This window comes from Pygocentrus nattereri, chromosome 18, assembly GCF_015220715.1.
Source record: "Pygocentrus nattereri isolate fPygNat1 chromosome 18, fPygNat1.pri, whole genome shotgun sequence".
Taxonomy (NCBI): domain Eukaryota; kingdom Metazoa; phylum Chordata; class Actinopteri; order Characiformes; family Serrasalmidae; genus Pygocentrus; species Pygocentrus nattereri.
This window is the reverse complement of record NC_051228.1, coordinates 27,326,476-27,347,303: the sequence shown is the minus strand read 5'-3', so window position 1 is coordinate 27,347,303 and position 20,828 is coordinate 27,326,476. Positions and strand designations below refer to the sequence as shown.

General features: G+C 37.0%; 1 protein-coding gene across 5 annotated transcripts in view; it reads left to right on the top strand.

Moving 5' to 3' along the window:
- syk (spleen tyrosine kinase) overlaps positions 1-18,626 on the top strand; it is a 99,811-nt gene extending 81,185 nt beyond the window's left edge. For 4 of the 5 annotated variants that reach the window (XM_017697347.2, XM_037547264.1, XM_037547263.1 and 1 more), the window contains 13 exons: positions 331-780; positions 3,046-3,206; positions 5,514-5,652; positions 5,954-6,026; positions 6,567-6,598; positions 7,237-7,305; positions 9,076-9,154; positions 11,270-11,426; positions 12,766-12,975; positions 14,471-14,657; positions 15,323-15,463; positions 17,178-17,290; positions 17,408-18,626. In XM_017697347.2, the coding sequence (XP_017552836.1) occupies positions 379-780; positions 3,046-3,206; positions 5,514-5,652; positions 5,954-6,026; positions 6,567-6,598; positions 7,237-7,305; positions 9,076-9,154; positions 11,270-11,426; positions 12,766-12,975; positions 14,471-14,657; positions 15,323-15,463; positions 17,178-17,290; positions 17,408-17,480 (1,836 nt within the window). In that variant the 5' untranslated portion in view covers positions 331-378 and the 3' untranslated portion in view covers positions 17,481-18,626. The remainder of the gene's footprint in view (positions 1-330; positions 781-3,045; positions 3,207-5,513; positions 5,653-5,953; positions 6,027-6,566; positions 6,599-7,236; positions 7,306-9,075; positions 9,155-11,269; positions 11,427-12,765; positions 12,976-14,470; positions 14,658-15,322; positions 15,464-17,177; positions 17,291-17,407) is intronic. The other variant, XM_037547265.1, reaches the window with a different exon arrangement.
- The last annotated feature ends 2,202 nt before the right edge of the window (positions 18,627-20,828 follow it).

Sequence of the window (20,828 nt, the reverse complement as noted above, 5' to 3'; positions counted from 1 at the left end):
ACCTCTCTGAATGTCTTTGTTTACAGCTGAATTATTTTATTATGTAGAAATTTTGAAAAATCTGTGAAATTCCCTCATCTCTGCCTTTTTCTTCCACATGATATCAAAAATGCCAGACATAGTTTACAAAGTGTGAAATTGAGTTACAAATGGTTCAATAGCAGCGGCCCAAACTCTCATTATCAAATCATCGTGAGATTCAAGGGCATTGAATTATATAACTTAAATCAAAACAATAGCATAATGTCAGTAACAACTCTAGATGTTTATAGATCAGTTACAAGATCAATTACAAGGTTTTAAAAATAACAATACTTGTCTGTCTTTCAGGTGACTGGAGCAGGATTTCTCTGGGCAATTAGGGCTAGCTGAGCAGTCATGGCGGATAAGGTACCGACGTTGCCTTACTTCTATGGCAACATCACTCGTGAGGATGCAGAGGACTACCTCAGACAGGCGGGCATGAGCGATGGCCTCTACCTGCTGCGCCAGAGCAGGAACTATCTGGGAGGCTTTGCTCTGTCAGTGGCCTACAATCGCCAATGCTACCACTACACCATTGAGAGGGAGATGAACGACACCTACGCCATTGCGGGCGGAAAATCACACCGAAACCCAATAGACGTGATCGACTATCATGCGCAGGAGTCAGATGGGCTCATCTGCCTGCTGAAAAAACCTTGTAACCGGCCCCGCGGCGTGGAGCCCAAAGTGGGAGCCTTTGAGGACCTGAAGGAGCAGCTCATTAGGCAGTATGTCAAGCAGACCTGGAACCTGCAGGTTAGTGGCAGCACTGCCTTTCACCTGTGGTTTCCTGCATCTACAGCAGTGCAGGCTTCAGTTCTGAAGGGCTACAGCCCTACAGAGTAGGCGTGTCAAAGTGATGAAATTCTAGCTGATAATTCTTTGTTGTTTGTCTCTATAACTGAAACATTCAAATTTGGTATTTAGTTCTTTATTTAATATTTGGAAGCTTCATCTAAAACATGCATCATTAAAACCAGTAGAAAATGGCAGTTATTTAATATTGGACATGATATAAGGCTACACTCCCCCCTTATGATTACCTAAGCCCCCCTCCCCCTTTTTTTCTTTAAATTAAGATAAGTTAGTGAAATATAATAATATGGCAAATAATGTTTAGGCAAAGAGAAATAGCCAAATACAAATCAGTTTGGCTATAGATTCAATGGGTCCACTTTATAATGCAGCTGTAAATCTATACAAATTCAGAACAAAACACGGATATTAATCACGATTTAATTATGATTTATGTTAGTTCAAGTTATTTCACTTGCAAGTGAACATGGATCACTAAGTTAGCAGTTGAATATTAAGGTTGCTGTGCATTAAGTAAACCAACAAAACTGGCTATAAAAATAAGTTGTTAAACCAAGATTTCTTAAAAACTTAAACATAGTCAATTTAGCTTTCTAGGTAAGCAAAAATTCAGTCAGGCTCCTGCGTCTCACGATCTGACATAGCATTAAAGCACATCTCTCTTGGCATCTTTCAGGCATCTCTTGTAAAAAGAGATGTTTGAATGTGTCAGTATTTGTTACAAATTGTACATTGTACAGTGTTGGGATCCACATAAGTAAGTCTATTTGGGATTACTGAACAACTCTACACAGTTTGAGAAGAATGTTATGGCTGAAGAACATAGTTTGTGTGATGCTAACTGGTGTGGTATAAGCTTCCATTACTTTTTAGCAACATTAACCTCCTAGCTGTAGTGTGACACTAAAGAAGCGCACTTTAAACCTCATTCAATTCAGTTTGAATGTTTTTCACAATTTAGCAACCACTACAATTCATGTTCATTTGCTCTCATCTCTGTAAACTGCTCAGCATATACTCTGGTTTCTGTGATACTGTGTCAAACTCTAGGCAACAATTTTTCGATGGCTACCTTCATAGAATGTCATAACACAGGCATAAGCATTAAATAAATTATTTACAAAGCAGTATGAAGTGGTTATCAAAATCCTTACATAAGGTAGTTTATGAAGTCTGTCTTCTTTACTTTAGCTTGAGGCTCTTTATGTCAATACATTGTCATTTACCTCATAAAACAGCTTATGTCATCTTGTGATTACTGTTCATAAACTCTCAAGATTTGTTCAGCGCCTATGTATGTGTTATGAAGTCCATGTAGGTAGCCTTCAAATGAGTTCCCCAGTCATGATTTCCTACATTGCAAAAAGGTAAAACACACTATAGATACAGAAATGATAAAGTTTGCTAAACAATCTCCGTAAGCAGTCCAGCGATGCAGAGCCTAAATTTGACTCCCTAGATCTATTCTTAATTTGAGGCTTCTGTCTCCTCGCATGCTAAAAGAAACTGTCATTCAAAGAGTGACTTCCTGAAAGCCATTTTCACATCTGACATGCAGATATTACGTAATGCGAGAAAACTTCACAGCGTCTGTCTTTCTTGCACTCTCATGCAGGAGAAACTGTCTTAATCCTTTAAACTCTAACACCCTGCCAGTGTCTCATAACTACACATAGTTTTTACATTTTACAGTTGTTACAAATACTTTACACAATAATTACATTGTAATTGCCAAATAACTAATAGTAGTTACTGAATAATGAGCCCTAAGCTTAATAAATTAAAAACAAAGCTGTGGTTTAAATGTGAATCTTTTTAGTTGAATAGTCTGACAGTTGACAACTTTCTTGGGACATTAGCTCTTTTCAGACGGCTCAGACAAATCGAGACAGAAATAAAGCAAATTCAATTTATCCTTCTTTTTAAATATGGAATCACTGTGTAATAGTATTTGTAAGATTCAGAACAATGTAGAACCATGTACCATTCTATATACATAATCTGTAAGACCTACAGTTGTTTAAATTTTTTACCTTAACACTGAGTAATATATATATATATATATGTATATACTTTAGCTTCCACTTTTGGAGGACATCTCTGACACTGGAGGCTGCTAAGTGCAGGAAGGTTATTTTTTCAGCCTTACTGATTGTTATGTTGTAAATTTCAGACCACAAAGCTTTAGAAATGTGTTTTAAACAGGGTGCTGCACTGGAGCAGGCTATCATCAGTCAGAGGCCTCAGTTGGAGAAGTTAATTGCAACCACAGCGCATGAGAAGATGCCCTGGTTCCACGGCAGTATTTCACGCGAAGAGTCAGAGCTACGCTTACACAACAGTGCACGTGTCAACGGCAAGTTTCTGTAAGTAATCTTAAACAACACATTCAGCAGCAGTACTGCACAGAGCTGAGCTGCATGTGATAAAGACACCCACTGCATTTCTGAAAACACGCCAGTTTTATTACTTTATATTGTATTTTTGTAATATTACAAAATGATATATGTAAAATTATATTACATACAAAAACATATATACAGTATAAAGTAATCAGACTGGCATGTTTTCAGAAATGTAGATGATATCTTATGAGCCCATTAGAAGTAAGTACATTTTATTCATATAGCACATTTAAAACCAAAGTGCTTTACAATAAAACAAAAAGGATTCCCACCTTTCCGAACACCACTACCATACATTCACACAACAGTGTACAGACCTCAGTCCACAGTTCAATGACTGCTGAATGCTAATGGATAAAAATGTGTTTTAACAGTCACAGATGAAGCATTCCTGCCCTTACTTGGAACACCATTCCAAACTCTTGGTGCAGCGACAGCAAAAGCACAATCCCCGTTTTGTTTAAGATGAGACCGAGAAACAGTTCAAAGTGATTGAGAGACAGACCTTAAAGATCTTGAGGACGCATATACACAAAGCATGTCCTCAACTTATGCAGCTGCCTGACCATTCAAAGCTTTAAAAACTATCAATGCCATTTTATATTGGATTCAGTCATTCTGTAGAACAAAGGTGTCTCCTGGATTAGACTCACTCAAATCCACCACCAGCTTTTCTGATTACTTTAATGAAGGATTGATTAGACAAATCTGGCACTGGATGAAAATGACAAATAACACTAGGTAGCCTCAGGAAGAGGTTTGGAAATTGTTAAATAAACACACAGACTTGACACACACAAAATCACTATTTGTTGTATTAATATAATTGAATTGAATTTAAATATTTGTATTTTTTCTGAGCAAAAAAATAAAATAATAATAAATAAAACCACTCACTACCAAATTTGTTTTTAAATATATTTTTTTCAGGTGCTTAAGACTTTTGTTCAGTGCTTCAGCACATCTTGAAGATAATTTGGAATTGGACATGGAATACTGACACTTTGTAAAAGGGGAATTTGTTCAATAAAAGAAGACTTTAGGGTTAATTTGGTTACAAATAGGTTTCATCATTTAATATATGAGTAACAATTTACATAGAATAAAATAGCTATCACTGTGTTTGACAGAGAGAGAGAGAAAGAGAGAGAGAGAGTGAGAGAGAGAGAGAGAGAGAGAGGGAAAGAAAGAAAGAATGAGAGAAAAGAGAGAAAGAAATTGAGAAAGAGTGAGATAGAAAGAGAGAGAGAGCGGGAGGCATTGTGGTTTCCGCTCCACTAGGACTTCCTGAAGTGACCAGAAACAGTGGGAGGAGTCTGAGAACATGAGAATGTGTATGTGTATTTGTGTGTGTGTGTGTGTGCATGTGTTAGCACTTGTCTTGTTATGCCTCTGAGGACCACATGTGCTCACAGTGATAGGACAATATGACATTTTTGCTCAAGTAAGGACATTTTGCTCTGTCCTCATTTGAGCATGTGCTGTTTTCGCTACACATTTTCTTTAGAAATCAATGTAAGCAGACATATGTGTGTGTAAAAGAACAGAGTAAACAGAATAAAGATGATTGAAAAAACTTTTACTCAGGAAAAAACACATTTTTAGTCTGTGTTTTTCAGTAAGGAATTCACTTCTACTAAATGACCTGCTTTCACTTCTTCACTTTTTTGGTATTAATCAAATCTGAATTTGTACAACAGAGAAATGGAAATTGTTTTGTTATGTTTAATATCCTTTAACAATGGTTTTATCGTAATGTCTTTACCAAAAAAAAAAACCCAAACAAACAAGCAAACAAACAAGAACACAATACAATATAGCAGTTATTTGGCCAATAAAAAAATTCATAGCATTATTTTCTGTGTCAATAAAGATTTTTTTTTTGCTGAATTTGTATTTTTGATGCATTTTTAAGTGCTATATCATTTTTGTTTGCATTTCAGAGTATTAAACTTCACTTCAATTAATCAGTCAAAACAAATATTTGTTAAATTGTCATGAAGACAGCAGTCATACATGACGCGAAGAAAAACATTTTGTATATCACAAAACCATCACTGTACAGAGTCCCCAGAGTCCCATTTTCTTCATTTTCATCCACACTTTATTCCTTGTTTTATAGCGCCATCTAGTGGTAGTATTTGACTGCTTACAGTTTATTGAACAAAGGTGCACAAAACAGTAAAGGTTTCACCACTTTGTCTTTGTTAAATGTCATTCTGTCCTCTTTCTGATCACTGTGATTGAACAGCTCTCTCCTGTTGACAGAATACGCCAACGAGACACCAATGGCTCCTTTGCACTCGGTCTTTTACATAACGGTCAGGTCATGCACTATCGCATCGACAAGGACAAAGCCGGCAAACTCTCCATTCCTGACGGGAAGAAGTTTGACACACTTTGGCAGGTAATTAATTAATATTACAACTACAGAGAAAGCTGACTGAAGTCAAATAAACTTCTTATGAAACTAATTATAATTATCTTGTTATTTTTGTGCAGTCTGTTGAATAAACATTAATATCAGATTAACTGCAGAAGAGTCAGTATCAGTTCTATTTAATATTTAATTTTAAACAAAGTGAATGAAAATGAATATGAAAACCATTAGTAATGTTGGTTTAGTCCTTCAGTGAAGTTATGCTGAACAGGCTGAATCCAGTGAGATGTACACTTTTTATTAACACGCTCACACTGTTGTCCTGTAGCTGGTGGAGCATTATTCCTACAAACCTGACGGCTTACTGAGAGTGTTAACAGAGGCCTGCCCACACCCTGACGGTAGCCATGCTTTATCTACATGTTGGACTGGAATGATCAATGGATTGATGAATGGATGGATAAACAAATGAATAGACTGATGAACTGATGGAAGGATGGATGGATGGTTAGATGATGTTTAGCTGGAAGGATGGATAAATTAATGAATGGATGGATGGATGGATGATGTTTGGGCAGATAGATGGATGGATGAATGAATGTAAGAGAGGTTGGTTGGGTATAGGGCAGTAAAAATGAGTGGATGAGTGAATGATATTTGACAGATGGATGAATAGATGAATGGATGTGTGTTTGGATAAATGGATGCATAAATGGATGATTGTATAGATGACGTTGGGGCAGAGAAGTGGATGGATAAATGAATGAAAGGGTGGTTGGTTGGGTAGATGGAAGAATGGATGGATGGATAGCTTAGTTACTGGTTAATGAATCAATGGATTTTATAAAACAGGTAGATATAAAGTTCCATAATAATTTATATAAAATGATGACACATTCTTATTTATGTTTATACGTTGTTATTTATGTGTTTATGCTTAGGCCGACCTGCGATTCCTCTGAATCATCCAGGGGTGAGTGCTGCTCTATCATCATTATTTACAGGTGCAGAGAGCAAAACTGAGATGGAGAAAGAAAGACATTAACAAGAGCGTTTTCACCACCTCAAATCCAGCCATGCTCTCCATCAGATAGTCTTCAGTTGTTTTCAATACACAAGCAGACATTTACCGAAAGTATTAAATATGTAACAGACACATTTTAATCTGTGATGCACACATAATGTGTATTACACTGAAGGAGGAACGGATATGAAAGATTTATTTCATGAACATGCCATCTGCCATGCACTCTAGCCTTCACCATAATATTGACACAGCAGCTCAATGCTCACCAGCCAAAGCTGTTTCACTAAGTTTATAGCATCTTTACAAGACAGTGGCAGTGTCATTATATGAATGTTGTTCAGCGTCTTTTATATTGTGAATAATAAACTGTGCTTCCTTGTCACTTGCTCTTGATAGGAGAACATCATTAGCTATGACTTTCTGGGTTAGAATGAAGCTTGACAATAACATATTGCATGAATTTAACTATTAACATTATTACTAATGTCAATGCATGAAGCACTGCCTATGGGTCTGAGATAATAAGTGATGCAGTATAGGGTTCAGGGCAATAATGTTATCCTCTCTAAAATTGTGGTTTCTAGCGGGGTCCTGCAAGTGGAATTCTCTCCAGACTCAAATCCTACTCCTTCCCCAAACCTGGCCAGAAAAAGGTGCCTAAACATGCCAAAATCCCCTCTCCTCCCTACTTACAGTGCACTGCTCTCATTCCACTACTGCTGCTAACTCGGCTCCATGGGATTGTCCGTACACTCTCTCACATCTTCCTCCACTCACCACCCTGCACGTCACCTTAACTCATCCGACGCAAGTCCACCGTCCATCTTCCCCATTAGTGTCTCACTGTTTGCATTTGGTACCTGAATTACAGTTTAGAAACTGAAAAGCTCCCAGTTTTGCAATACATGCATTAGTTAAGTGAATATACTTCCATCATACTAAATGTGAATAAAACTTTATTTTGTTGAGCAGCTATTTCCTATTGTAATCATAAAGGCATGCAGTGTTAACCTGTGAGCTTTACGGTTTCTGTTTTTGCTACATGTTAAACATAATTGAAATGTTTTTCTTTTTAAATGTTCAAACCACACTCCACTGGCATAGCACCCTCATAGAAGGGACTTGCCACTGTGGTAAATTACTCAAAATAGACCCAGTTAAGAAAGCAAGCCTGGTGCAAATAGAGTATGGCACCCATGTGATGAAGAAAGACCAAACAAATTTGCCTGTAATCCTGAAAATACATCATACTTTTTAACATACCCCAGATGTAGATCTGCCAAGACATGTTTGGTGTCCAAATTTTGCTTCTTTAGGTTAGTGGTGGACCTACAAGGCTATAAAGCCAACGCTGCTAACTAACACTAGAAGTCAATAGTCACCTAAATCTTTTCTGTAAACCCATCCTCAAAACTTCTCTCAAGCCACATCTTCATTAAGGTCATGCAGACTTGTTGATGTGGTTTAAGACTCAGTATGACTTATTATTAACTATTAAAATGAACAATAAACCTAACCAGGTATCCAAATGCTGCCAAATTTCAGCCAGTACCCATTGTCCAAAGTGGCTGCCTTTAGACTACAAGGGGAAGTTCAGTTAATTTTTATAGTGAGGTTAAGGTCATAGTATGACCTGCTGAACTATAAAATGTAACAGTACTTCACAAAGCCTGCAGGCAGTGCCTTTAAACAACAGATGTTGGAGCAGATGTTGGATACATGGCTACATTTTATGCATTTTCATAGTTCACAGTGAGTTATACTGGATCTAAAATCACATCCACAAATCTTTATGCACTTAACAAAGACCTAGATGTGGTTTGAGAAAAGTTTTGGAGATGTATTTACAGAAAAGATTTCGGTGACTATTGACTTCCAGTGTTTGTTAGCAGTCTTATAGCCTTCAGCTGTGATGCCATCTAGTGTTAACTTGCCAGTTTTAACTTATAGTATAAATAGCTCAGACAAATCACTTTATCAGCAGATTATAATCACTTTATTATAATCTTAATTTTATGTATAAACAAGTAGCATTAACACAAATTCAGTCTTTTCTTGTGATTGTAACTAGCCTGTCATCTCCTATGCCTGCATAAGATTCATAAGACTCTTTTCTTTGTTATAACTTACATGATAAATTCACCCTGTGGCTTTTTTTAAACTATTTGTGGACTGAGATTCTCCTCTCATTCATGGTCTTCCACCAGAACTCCACAAAGTCATGTCAGTCACTGTTTTTTTTTTAATGACAGGCAGCATACATAATGAAAGATTGCAAAGTATTTTGATGCAAGAGGCCATGAAGGAGACTGGGAAACAGTGTTTGGTGTGCTTGTGTGCTGTTTCATCAACATGGTGTGTCTTTAGCCATAGTATGTGTTTCTCTATAATTCTGATCTACTTCTTGCATCATGTATCTACAGCATAGAACCTCTTCGAGCCCCCCGCCATACAGTTGTGAGAGCAATGCTAATCCATATGAAAAGCCAAAAGCTGGTACAGGTAAGCTGAAAGTTTCATAAAAAGCCTGTGCACACATATTGAATTGTCTTGTTAGATCATTCCAAAACAGCCTGCCTGGCAGGTCATATCATGGATTTCCTTGGAAGTAAAAAAAAAGTAAAAAGTTCTATTTAATTCATGCAACAATGTAAAATCAAAACTGTTTTACACATTAGGCACTGAGTGGGAATTTTAACTGGATGTAAATACAACAAGAATAATTTCAAATCAAGGCTTATATAATCAACCCCACTGATGCATTAATTTATTGGAGAGTGTAATTTTTATGTAAGAGCGGGAAATCTTTTGTCTTTAAATATAACCTTATGATTTAACATTTTTGTACTGCTAACCTTACTGTAACTATTCATTTTTGCTATATTTACTTCAGGTTACTCCATGAAATCACAATTGCTTCAAACTAAAATGTATTTCAGAGGCATTTTGACCCTTTCTCAGGGATTAATCCTGTTTCCATCAAATTAGAAATGCTCTCATCAATTTTTATAACTGATTCAGATTTCTTTACAGTAAAATTGGCCCTTGGGTCACAAACAGACTGACATTTTTCATGCTCTTTTTACGGGGTGTCCTCAACAACTAGGTCAAAATGCAGCAGCATGGTTCCTAACAAAAACTAAACAGAGCTCAGATCACTTCTGCTTTGATAGAACTGCACTGGATATCTCTATATTTTAGGTTAGATTTTAAAGTTCTTTTACTGTTTTTTTATTCTAAATGGCCTAAAGCACCAGCATACCTCACAGAATGTCTGTGTGTTTATGTTCCAGCTTGTGATCTTAGATCTGCAGATACTAGCCTTCTTCAAATACCTTCTGTAAAATGCAGAAAACATGGGGAGACTCGCTCTGCTATTCTGCTTCTATACTGTGGAACTCAATTTACCTTCTACAACCCCATTTCCAAAAAACTGAAATACTGGCTTGAATACTGGCTTTTGATCTGTATGCCGATAATAAGCTAAGTGATCTTTATCTCAGAGGACACAGTGCCCATGATTTCAAATGTTGATTTGTCAGACTTTTCCACTTACCCTCAGTACATTTTAAATGAGGTCAGGCCCAGAGAAGGTGGCAGTGTTTCTGGATCCTGTTTGTATATGGTTTCCTCTTTGCATTTTAGAGTTTTAACTTGAATTTGTCGATGCAGCAACGAACTGTGTTCACAGACGGTGGTTTTCAGAAGTGTTTCTGAGTCCATGAGTGATTTCCACCACAGAATTATGTCTGTTTGTCTGGTTGCCAATCAACCACCAGGTGTTTTTTTTAGCATTACACATCTTTCCCAGCTTTTTGCTGCCCATGTTCCAACATTTTTGGAACGTGTTGCTGGTATCAAATTCAAAATGGGCATAAATATTTTTTAATAGTGAATAAAATTCTCAGTTTTTATATGTTGTCTTTATATAGGGTTTAAATGATTTGCACATCATTGCATTTTTTTTTTTTTTTTCACACTGTGCCAACTTTTTTTGGAAATGGGGTTGTAAATATAATAAAACAGTAAATAGTGAAAGTGTAAGTAAATATAATAACCCAGAAATAATAACTAGTAAAATAGTAAAGACAATAAAACAGTAAATAGCTAAATAAGAAAATATAATAAAACATTAAATAGAAAATTGTGAAGTAATAAATATAATAAAACAGTAAATAGTGAAATAGTAAATATAATAAAATAGTAAATAGTAAAACAGAGTAATAGTAAATATAATAAAACAGTAAATAATAAAATACTGGATTCCCACCTGTATCTTTCCAGTGCTCTAGGAAGTTGGAGTCCTCTCCTGAGAGATGATGCACTCTTTCATTTTTTATTGTCGGGGGATCTGTTATTCACAGACAACAACTAACAAGTATCCTTGGATACAAAAGCAAGTGTTAAAAGTTCGTAACTGAAAACAAACTGTTTGGAGCACTGTTCTAAAAGTACATATGGTTTCATGAATAAAATAGAACCTAGAATTTTTTTCTAGGAATTCCATGACATGAGTTGGTTTGGAATAACCCAGTTATAAGAGTGATGACCAGCAATGAGTTTCTCTTCCTTTTTTCTATTCTCTGTCTTGCTATAATTATTGGCTTTCTCAACCAGATATGCCCATGGACACGGAGGTGTACGAGAGTCCATATGCTGACCCTGATGAACTGCGCACCACCACAGTGGACCGCAAACAGCTGTATCTAGAAGATGGGGAACTCGGCTCGGGCAACTTTGGGACAGTTCTCAGAGGCATCTACAAGATGAGGAAGTGAGTCACTGACGAAGCCCATGTGAAAAGCTCCTGTTTTTTTTCTCACAGTTGAGCTTTAATTAACTGAAGAAACTGGCTTGCAAAACACATAGACATAGTGACTAGTACTGTGGTTACACAGCCTGGTCCTAAAGTTCCCCTGTGCTGCATACTTTGATGTTTTCCCTGTCTCAGCATACCTGAACCAAGTAGAGGATGTTAAAAAAAGCAGCAATGTGAATGTGACTATTCAGTCCATCAGTTTTGGAATCTTAGAATTAATTATAATTGGTAGAATAGTGTGCAGTTATGTATTCATTCTTTGTGGAGCAAAAATTTAATTCTTACGTTATAAAGGTTTGGTATATTCTGTTTAGATGCATCTGATGGCTTGTAACTCCTTCATTCATTCATTCATCCATTCACTCACTCACTCACATTGAGCAGATATTCAAAGACCCTCCACAAGGGGGTACTAGTAGCACTCAAGCAGATTTTGGTGATTGATAAGAGTGGTGCTTGAATCAATGACACTGTGTTCTTGTTATTTTCTATATCCACCTACCATGTAAATACACAAAAATTATTGAAGTGACTATTCAGTTTATTTTTACAATTATTATGAATTGTACCACAATAATCTAATCCATCTGAATCAAACTGTGAGAAAATGTAAAATTTCATATTTAACTGAATCATTTCCTAAAGAACTATAATTGAACTGAAAGTTCAGAAAAGTTACACCCAGCATATAAAGCATAACAGACCAAGGAAAACATTTTAAAAAAGAAAAGAAAAACAAGGATTTTCTTACATATATAGCTTTCTAAATTGTTCTGGACTTGGACATATTGTTTTACGAAATGTTACTTTATTCTTAATTTTATTCATTTGGAAACTTTAAGTTATGTGGAGCTTGAAATCTGTTCTTCACACCTGTACATCATTTACAAATTTCTTTAAAGCAGTGGTTTCATACTGGTCCTCAGGGCTCCCCAGACAATCCACTTTTTTGTTCTGTCCCTATGCTTTATGAGTTCATTTGAACCAGCTGGGAGACCCTGAGGACCAGTTTTAGAACCACTGCTTTAAAGAACCAGCAATTTAGAGGAACAATACTCCAATAAATGCACTTTTATTTTTAAGTGTAGCTTTTATGTATTTTTGAGGATTATATCATTTCAAAGTATTAAATGTGCACATACTTTTCAAGCTAGTTGTTATTTTGGGGGGGGGGGGGTTCTGACATGAAACGTATTAGATCCTGACTTTGCCATAAATTCAGCCTGAAGTGTTTAACTGAGTAGGTGGCGCAGTTAAAGCTGTTTGTGATCTCATGCATATGTGTTTACCTTAGAAAAGAGAAACCGGTGGCAGTGAAGATCCTGAAGAATGAGGAGAACAATGAGGCAATAAAGCAGGACATGCTGCGCGAGGCTGAGGTCATGCAGCAGCTGGACAACCCTTACATTGTTCGCATGATCGGCATCTGCGAGGCTGAGAACCTGATGCTGGTGATGGAGCTGGCTGAGCTGGGCCCACTGCACAAGTTTCTGCAAAGGAACAAGTACAGTACTCCTTTTCCTCTTCCACTGCAGTGTTCACAGACTTTCACTGAATCGGGCTGTAAAAATGCATTGATTGATTGTGGTGCATGTATCTGCACCATAAAATTGGGATTCAACTGTGCTCACATAGAAAACAAGATCATATTAGACCGGTTTTAGCATCACTGCACTGGCTGCGTGTCTCTTTCAGAATCGACTATTCAATTTTACTACTAGATTTTAAATCTTTTAATGGTTTAGCAACTTCATACATTTCTGAATGCTGATAGATGATGTTCCAAATCAAGCTTTAAGATCATCTAGTTTGCGCTTTCTTCATGTTCCATGTATGAAACGTAAAGAGTGAAGAGGCAGCATTTTGTTTTATGCACCAAAGATCTGGGACACATTAGTAATAAACATCCATCAAACTCCTTCTGTCAATGTTTTACAAATAACAGTTAAAACATATTTCATTACTTTAGCAAGAGATAAGTTAACCAGGTTTTTTATCATTTCCATTGTTTTTACTGGGATATTACCATTACATTTACTTACTTGTTAGCTTGATATTTTTTTGTATTTTTTGTATTTTTATGTATACATTTATCTTTTTATATGTAATTATTATTAATATATGCCTTTTTCTGCCATTTGTTTATTTTATCTTGATCTTTTTTCTCTTCTACTTCTTCTGTTGTGTTTGCTTCGTATTGTAAAGCACTATGAGATGTATTTTTAAAGTATGAAAGGTGCTATATAAATAAACATTATTAGTATTCTTAGAATGTGTTGTAGTATTAAACTAAAATAATCTTCATAAGCACCAGTTAGAAAAGATGGTGGTGCTTCACTTGTCTTGGAGGAAGCACATTCTATCCTTCACCCTAGCTTGTTAGTGTCATGAGAGAGAGCCCTAACTAGAGGCTAAAACTGGGCACAACTAGAATGGGGAGAAAAGTTTCGTGCTGCATCACATCACAATGCACAGTATTCTGGACCAACACACCCAAATATTTTCATCATAGTGCCAATATTATTATTAGAAGCTCCTAATATTCAAAGGACAAAAGAAACATTGATTTCTGACATTTTAAAGGGATACATCACATAGTGCTCCTTCTAGCATACATATATGGTGAGGAGAGGGCTGGATTTTGCTGGTTGTGCTCTGTAAAACATGGCTTAGACTGAACACCTGCCAACTAATTTCAACATGAAATCATTTTTTATTTGAATGTTAATATATGAAAAAGTCCCTAAAAGATTTCAACATCATCACTAAATGTTTACATGTTTATATAGTTTAGCTCTAAACTACAGGCCTAATGTTCAGTTATGTATCTTAACACTTTTTATCCAGTAGCTTTTTTAGTAACTACTATGAAACAAATATGCCGATTGTGTACTTACAAGAGTGAAAAACTAAAACGAGGACCCACATATGGTTCCCTCAGAATAAACTAAGAAAGTCTGGAACAGGCAGTGGAGTGATTTTGTTTGTTTTTAATGCAGACACGTCTCCATGAAGAACATCACAGAGCTTGTGCATCAGGTGTCTATGGGGATGAAGTACCTGGAGGAGCATAACTTTGTTCACAGAGATCTGGCAGCCAGAAACGTCCTTTTAGTCACCCAGCACTACGCCAAGATCAGCGACTTTGGGCTGTCCAAAGCCCTCGAGGACTCTGACTGTTACAAGGTAAAGCTAATCTCCAAAACAGGTTTGCTCCAGTTGGAGTCTGTGAAGAAGAACATTATGCAACAGGAAGAAAGATGTTCTCGATTTCTTCAATGGTCCATATGATGGAAAAGCAAAGTTTCCTTACTTTTTTTTTTAAAACATAAAACTCATTGATGTTTCAAAAAGCATTTTCTCCATCCGTATAGTCCATATATGGGCAAAGAATTAGAGTTCTTCATGGTTATGATGTCACAGCCATTAACACATTTACATAAAACCACCCATTCAGCCTACTAGAGTTTAGCCCCGCTGTTCACACTGAAGTAATGTGGAGTGTCGTAAAATGATTGAACACTGTGGTGTTTCTAGCTGTCTAAAGGCAAATGTATCACTGCAGCCTTCTAGAAGATTCCAGACATTTGGGCTTAAGTTAATTTTTTCTGACATAAGAGAGTACTTTTTGTGTTGAATAGCCTAAAACTCCAGTCTTTCAGATCCACTGCAAAACAGTACAGTTTAGGCCCTGTTGTAACAAACCTGCCTCAGGATGAAACGCTTGATAATTATTTTAAGGGTTGAATCAGGTATGTTAGAGCAGCGAAAACTCTACCAAGGAGAGACATGAAGGTGAAGAACCTGCTAAACAAACTAATGACCACTGCTGTTTGTCCTCTCTTATCTAGTCCAAAGGTGTTGGTAAGTGGCCTGTGAAGTGGTACGCTCCAGAATGCATGAACTTCTTCAAGTTTTCCTGTAAGAGTGACGTGTGGAGCTTCGGGGTTCTGATGTGGGAGGCATACTCATATGGACAAAAGCCATACAAGGTATGTGGCATAAAGCTTTTACCTGCATGCCAGATTTGGATGTTGATTGACGTATTAACTAGATAAGCAGAACTAAATTTATGTACATATTCACCGATCAGGCATAACATTATGGCCACCTCTTTGTGTTGTCCATTTGATCAGCTCCACTTACTATATAGGTGCACTTTGTAGTTCTACAATTACAGACCATAGTCCATCTGTTTCTCTGATACTTTGTTAGTCTGATTTTACCCTGTTCTTCAGTGGTCAGGACCCCCATGAGCCCTCACAGAGCAGAGAGCGGTGGTGTGTTAGTATGTGTTGTACAGTAACATCAGTGTTACTGCAGTGCTGAGAATGATCCACTGCCCAAATAGTGCCTGCTCTGTGAGGGTCCATAGGGGTCCTGACCATATAACACATATGTCAAGTGACAATTCCTTTTTCTGATCCTGTGACACTTTTTTGGAAGAAATAATATAACACATTAGAAGAACTGACTTTGTAGCTCAGTATATATCACAGTGACTCTTTAAATATTATAAAAGGACGAAGAAGCATTCTTTAACTAAGGGCCACAGAAAATGTGTCTGACTGGGCATTCCATGTCTTATTATCAGTATTATGTCACATTTCACCCCAGAAAGTGTCCTGAGTCAACCTAATGTCAAACAAAAATCAGTGCCACCCAACAGGTGTAACGTTGACTTGCCATCGAAACTGGCAACCACAACCTTTAAGACAATGAGGGTTGCTGGAATGAGCCTTTATAAATGTTTCTGTATGGTTATATCAGTTGTAATGAACACAAGACTGCAACATATATGCATATGCAACATATTTATTTACATTTTAATCCATAATATTTTGCCTTTGGCACAAAATGAACTCTGTGCAATTAACCATGCAGTTTGGGGAAAAATACGATGTTACTTTCTTCTAGTGAGTCTAGTGCACACCTAATCTTTTGCAAATATATTCAAAATGTCCAGACTCAGTAATTCAGTAAAATGAATGCTGTGTATTACGTGAAGCAGATATGATGTTGTTCCAGTATTTAGGGACACAGTGGCTTTTTTGAAATTTGTATTTTTTCAGTTGTTGTTTCATCAAGGTTTTGTTAAAATAATTAAGACTGTATACACTAACTACCCAGGTGATTGGGGGGATTATTTATTAACATATGTGCCTCAGCTCATCAAGTCCTCCTTAAATGCATGCAAGATTGTTTGTTAATCATTATCGTGATTCTGGCCTTTGCATGACTGATTGTGCAGAATGCTGCAACATGCAAATTTCAGTTGGGTGTTTCTGATGTTGTGATCAATCAAAGTATTCAGTTAATCTATACTTATTTTACTGGGTGTAATTTTATGTTGACACCTGCACCAAGAAAAAAATCCTTGTAAATGTTGTACCTGATGAATAAAGATACTGATTCTGAAAACGTCAATTATTTGTCAACATAATGCATGATCCTTAATTTAGTCACATTACTGATTAACCAATGCTTTATTCATATATTGCAAGGCATTGTTTTCATGTAGCAATATAATCGCAATGCTAGTATTTCGTCCATATAATACAGCTCTGTAATCACACATGCAAAAAAAACAACAAAGCATTGAAATAAATAGTTTTAAAAGCTGGGGTTAGGGATGATTGCAGAGGCCTTGGGTTTGGCCATGAGCTTGTAGCTGATTAAAAAGCCTTTCTGCCTTTTGCTATGTAGGGAATGAAAGGTAATGAAGTGATCCAGATGATTGAGAGCGGGCAGAGAATGGCTGCTCCAGTCAACTGCCCACCTGAGATGTATGACCTAATGAAGAAATGCTGGACATACAAGTGAGTGACACAGGACATTTAGTGCAGAACAGATTAGTATTATTATTTTTTTTTCAACTAGTTATGACATCATTACTAAATGTTATCATTACTAAATGTCTTGTTTCCTCTGTCCAGGGTGGATGAGAGGCCTGGCTTTGTTGTGGTCGAGCCCAGATTGAGACAGTACTATTACGACATTTCTCACTGATCAGCACCTATGCTGGAAGATGACCTGGAGCTGGTTGTACAAGGCATTTAAATAATTTCTGATTTCAGGCCCAGCATTAGTTATGCTTGAAAAGTCTGACATAGTTGAAATACGAGTTGAAAAAAGAGTGGATGTGAGAGCTAGCAAGACTGAATATGTCACTCATCATGCAAGCTTGTTCAAAAATGATTCGAACCAAAGTTTTGATCAGGAAATGCTTGTCTTGCCAATTTTATTTGTAAAATCAATTTCTGTTGTATAATTTTTCTACATTTTTACTGACCTTATGCTTAGCAATATGATGCAGTATGATAGAGTAATGAATTCTGAAAATTTGAGTGTTGTCCTCTGGTTTAAGCTGTCTTAGTGTAAGCGTAAATAAAGTATAAAGTTGAAAGAGTAGAATGAGCATAAGGCAGGTAATCAGCTGAATCTTCAGCTGCAAAAGCAATAGTATATTGAAAGGCCACCAGCAGCAGACAGGGATGTGTTTTATTGTATCTTGAACTTGCTGTGACAGTATTTTCAGCTGTAATTAGCAACACTTTATTTGACTATAGTTATAACACATTCCTGAACCACAGATATTCATTTTGAGACGCAGGAGTAACCAGCTAATGGCTACTAATTCTAACAATGGAAGTCCAAAAATACTGAGAGCAGATGGATTCTACAGAAAGCTTCCCTATTTATTTTTCTGCAGGTATTTCATTTTAATAATACTGCAAAGGTTACATTGTGCAGTTTTTTGTTTTTGATTACTTTCAGAATTTTCTCAAAAATTTGAAAATAGGATCAAAAATGATTTTGTATCCTTCATTGGTTTTGCAATCAGTGTTTTTACTATATATGCAGACATTTACTGTCTTGTGGTTTTCCTGCGAGCCCCAGTTAAAGTGCTTCCTGATACTAGTGAGAATGAAATGGAAATACTTTCAGATCCTTCCCTTCTTCTTACGGCTTCCGTCTCTTTTATCTTCACTCAGACTGGCTGAATGGGCTAGCATGTCCCACCAGGCTTCAACACATTTTCCGGGCTTCCTTGCTACTGTATGACAGAATTTGAATGCAAAATTGTGATACATTTTGTTGGCCTATGCATAAGTAGTTCTTCCAATGAATAAATAAAAGAAGTATTTTAAAACAGTTTGCTTCTGTGGTGATTTCCTTCAACATTAAAGGAATAATTTGGGGGTTTTCAGCATCCAGAAACACTGCCAACTTCGCTGGGCTCATCTAAAAAGGACAGATGTACAGTGAAAATGTGCATTGTGGTCTGATGAGTCCACCTTTCAGAGTGTTAATGGAATTAATGGATGTTGTGTTCTCTGGACCATAGAAGAAAAGATCGCTCCAATAAAAGAAGTATTTTAAAACAGCTTTTGTTTCTGTGGTGACTTCCTTCAACATTAAAGAAACAGTTTGGCAAAAAATTAAATTTCCACAGTTTTAACTTACCCTAGATATATGCCAAGACATGTTTGGTGTCTAAATTTAGCTCATTTAGTTTAGTACTGGACCTACAAGACAATTGCAATAGGTTTTATTTCAACAGCCTGAGGGGCCGGTGAGGACAGAGACACATACAGATCTCTGATGCCTCTGATCAGTGCAGCTGTAGAGAGGGCTGAGAAAGAGGAGCGCATTGACAGAGCTAAAACAGCACTTTATCTGCTTCAACAAATCGAATGCCTTTAGAGCGAGACCCTTACGCAAACTGGGCTCCAGACAACAGAGCTTAAAACCAGGCAACCAGGCCTGGTTAATCATTTGTGTCACACAGACGGAAATACAACTTTAGATGTATGTGATTTTTTTTCCTATAGTAACTACAAAATTGCAATGCCTACTAAACTAGTTAGATATTTCTCTGCGTGAAAAGGAAAAAGCCATAAACCCCTCATGAATGCCCATGACCTTCGACCCCTCAGACAGCAGTATAATCAGCATGTGTCTGTAATAAAAATCACCACATAGGCTCAGGAGTACAAATTGTTGTCAATAAACACAGTCATGTGCCGCAGCCTCAAATGTGCAACCTGTACTATGCGCAGTGGCTGTCAAGAGCATCCAGAAATGCTGCCAACTTTTCTTGGCTCAAGCTCATCTGTAATGGACAGATAAACAGTGGAAATGACCACCTTTCAGACTGTTCATAGAATTAATGAATATAGTGTTCTCTGGGCCATAGAAGAAAAGAACCATCCAGATTGTTACCAGTGTAAAGTTCAAAAGCCATATGATGCCTTTCAAGCACTGTTTTTTTCATGTCAACACCATGGCTGCGTAATCAGGGAGTATAGATACTAGACTGACCTTCCTGCAGTGCAGAATTGGCTCCCATGGAAAATGTGTGGCAGATTGTTAAGTTAAAAAAAAAAGGGTGCCCAATCCTGGTCCACGAGATCTACCACCCAGGAGAGCTCAGATCCAGCACACCTGGCTCTAAAATTCAGATGTCCCTAAAGGCCTTCATTACTTGGAGTAGGTATGAGAGACTATAGTTTTAGCTATCGTATAACTCTGCAGAGTAGTAGATATCCAGGACCAGGATTGGAACTGGTTTGCTCATTTTTATAGTTCACATGTTATACTATGTCCTACGTCACATTGAAAAGTCTGGGCAAAACCAAAATAAAGACCTTTTTGAGAGAGGTTTTGGGCAGGTATTTATGCACATGATTTACGCATCTATCTTCTTGTTTGTTAGTAATGTTAGCCTCGTAGCTCCAGAGACAAAGTAAAGAAACAAAATTTGGACATCAAATGTGTCTTGACCAATTTACATCTGGAGTAAAGGCCAGCACAATAGATTCAAGCAGCTTTTGTGCCCCTTTGGTGCTATAATTTTTTTTCTCCAGTGCAGTTTTCAGTTTGGCCAGTAGATGTCAGCAGTCACCCATTTTAGTAACCAGTGAACTCAACTGTGCGTGTAAGGCAATGCTGTGACCAGGTGTCCTATCTGGAATGTGATTACAAGTTTGCAGCACATGAAATATTGTAAGTATGATATTGATATCGCTACACTACAGTACCTTAATTTCAATATGAAAATTCTGCTCGAGTGCAGACGCTTCCAGACAGGTATCTTGCACGATGTGAATAAGATTATGATTATAGAAAATCTTAGCATGCTCTGTGGCATGTATAAACAGGTCGAACAGGTGACCTGACCTCAATTTTGGACCAAGATGGCAAGAGGTGAAGAGGGTTCACTGTTGACCCTTTCAGCAATGCGTCTTCAACTGCCTAGTTTCAGTACACACATTTAATGGACAGTGCTTATGGATTAGTATGATTTATGAGGAAAATCAGAAAAGTAACTGTTCCTTGTGCCTGACAATGTCA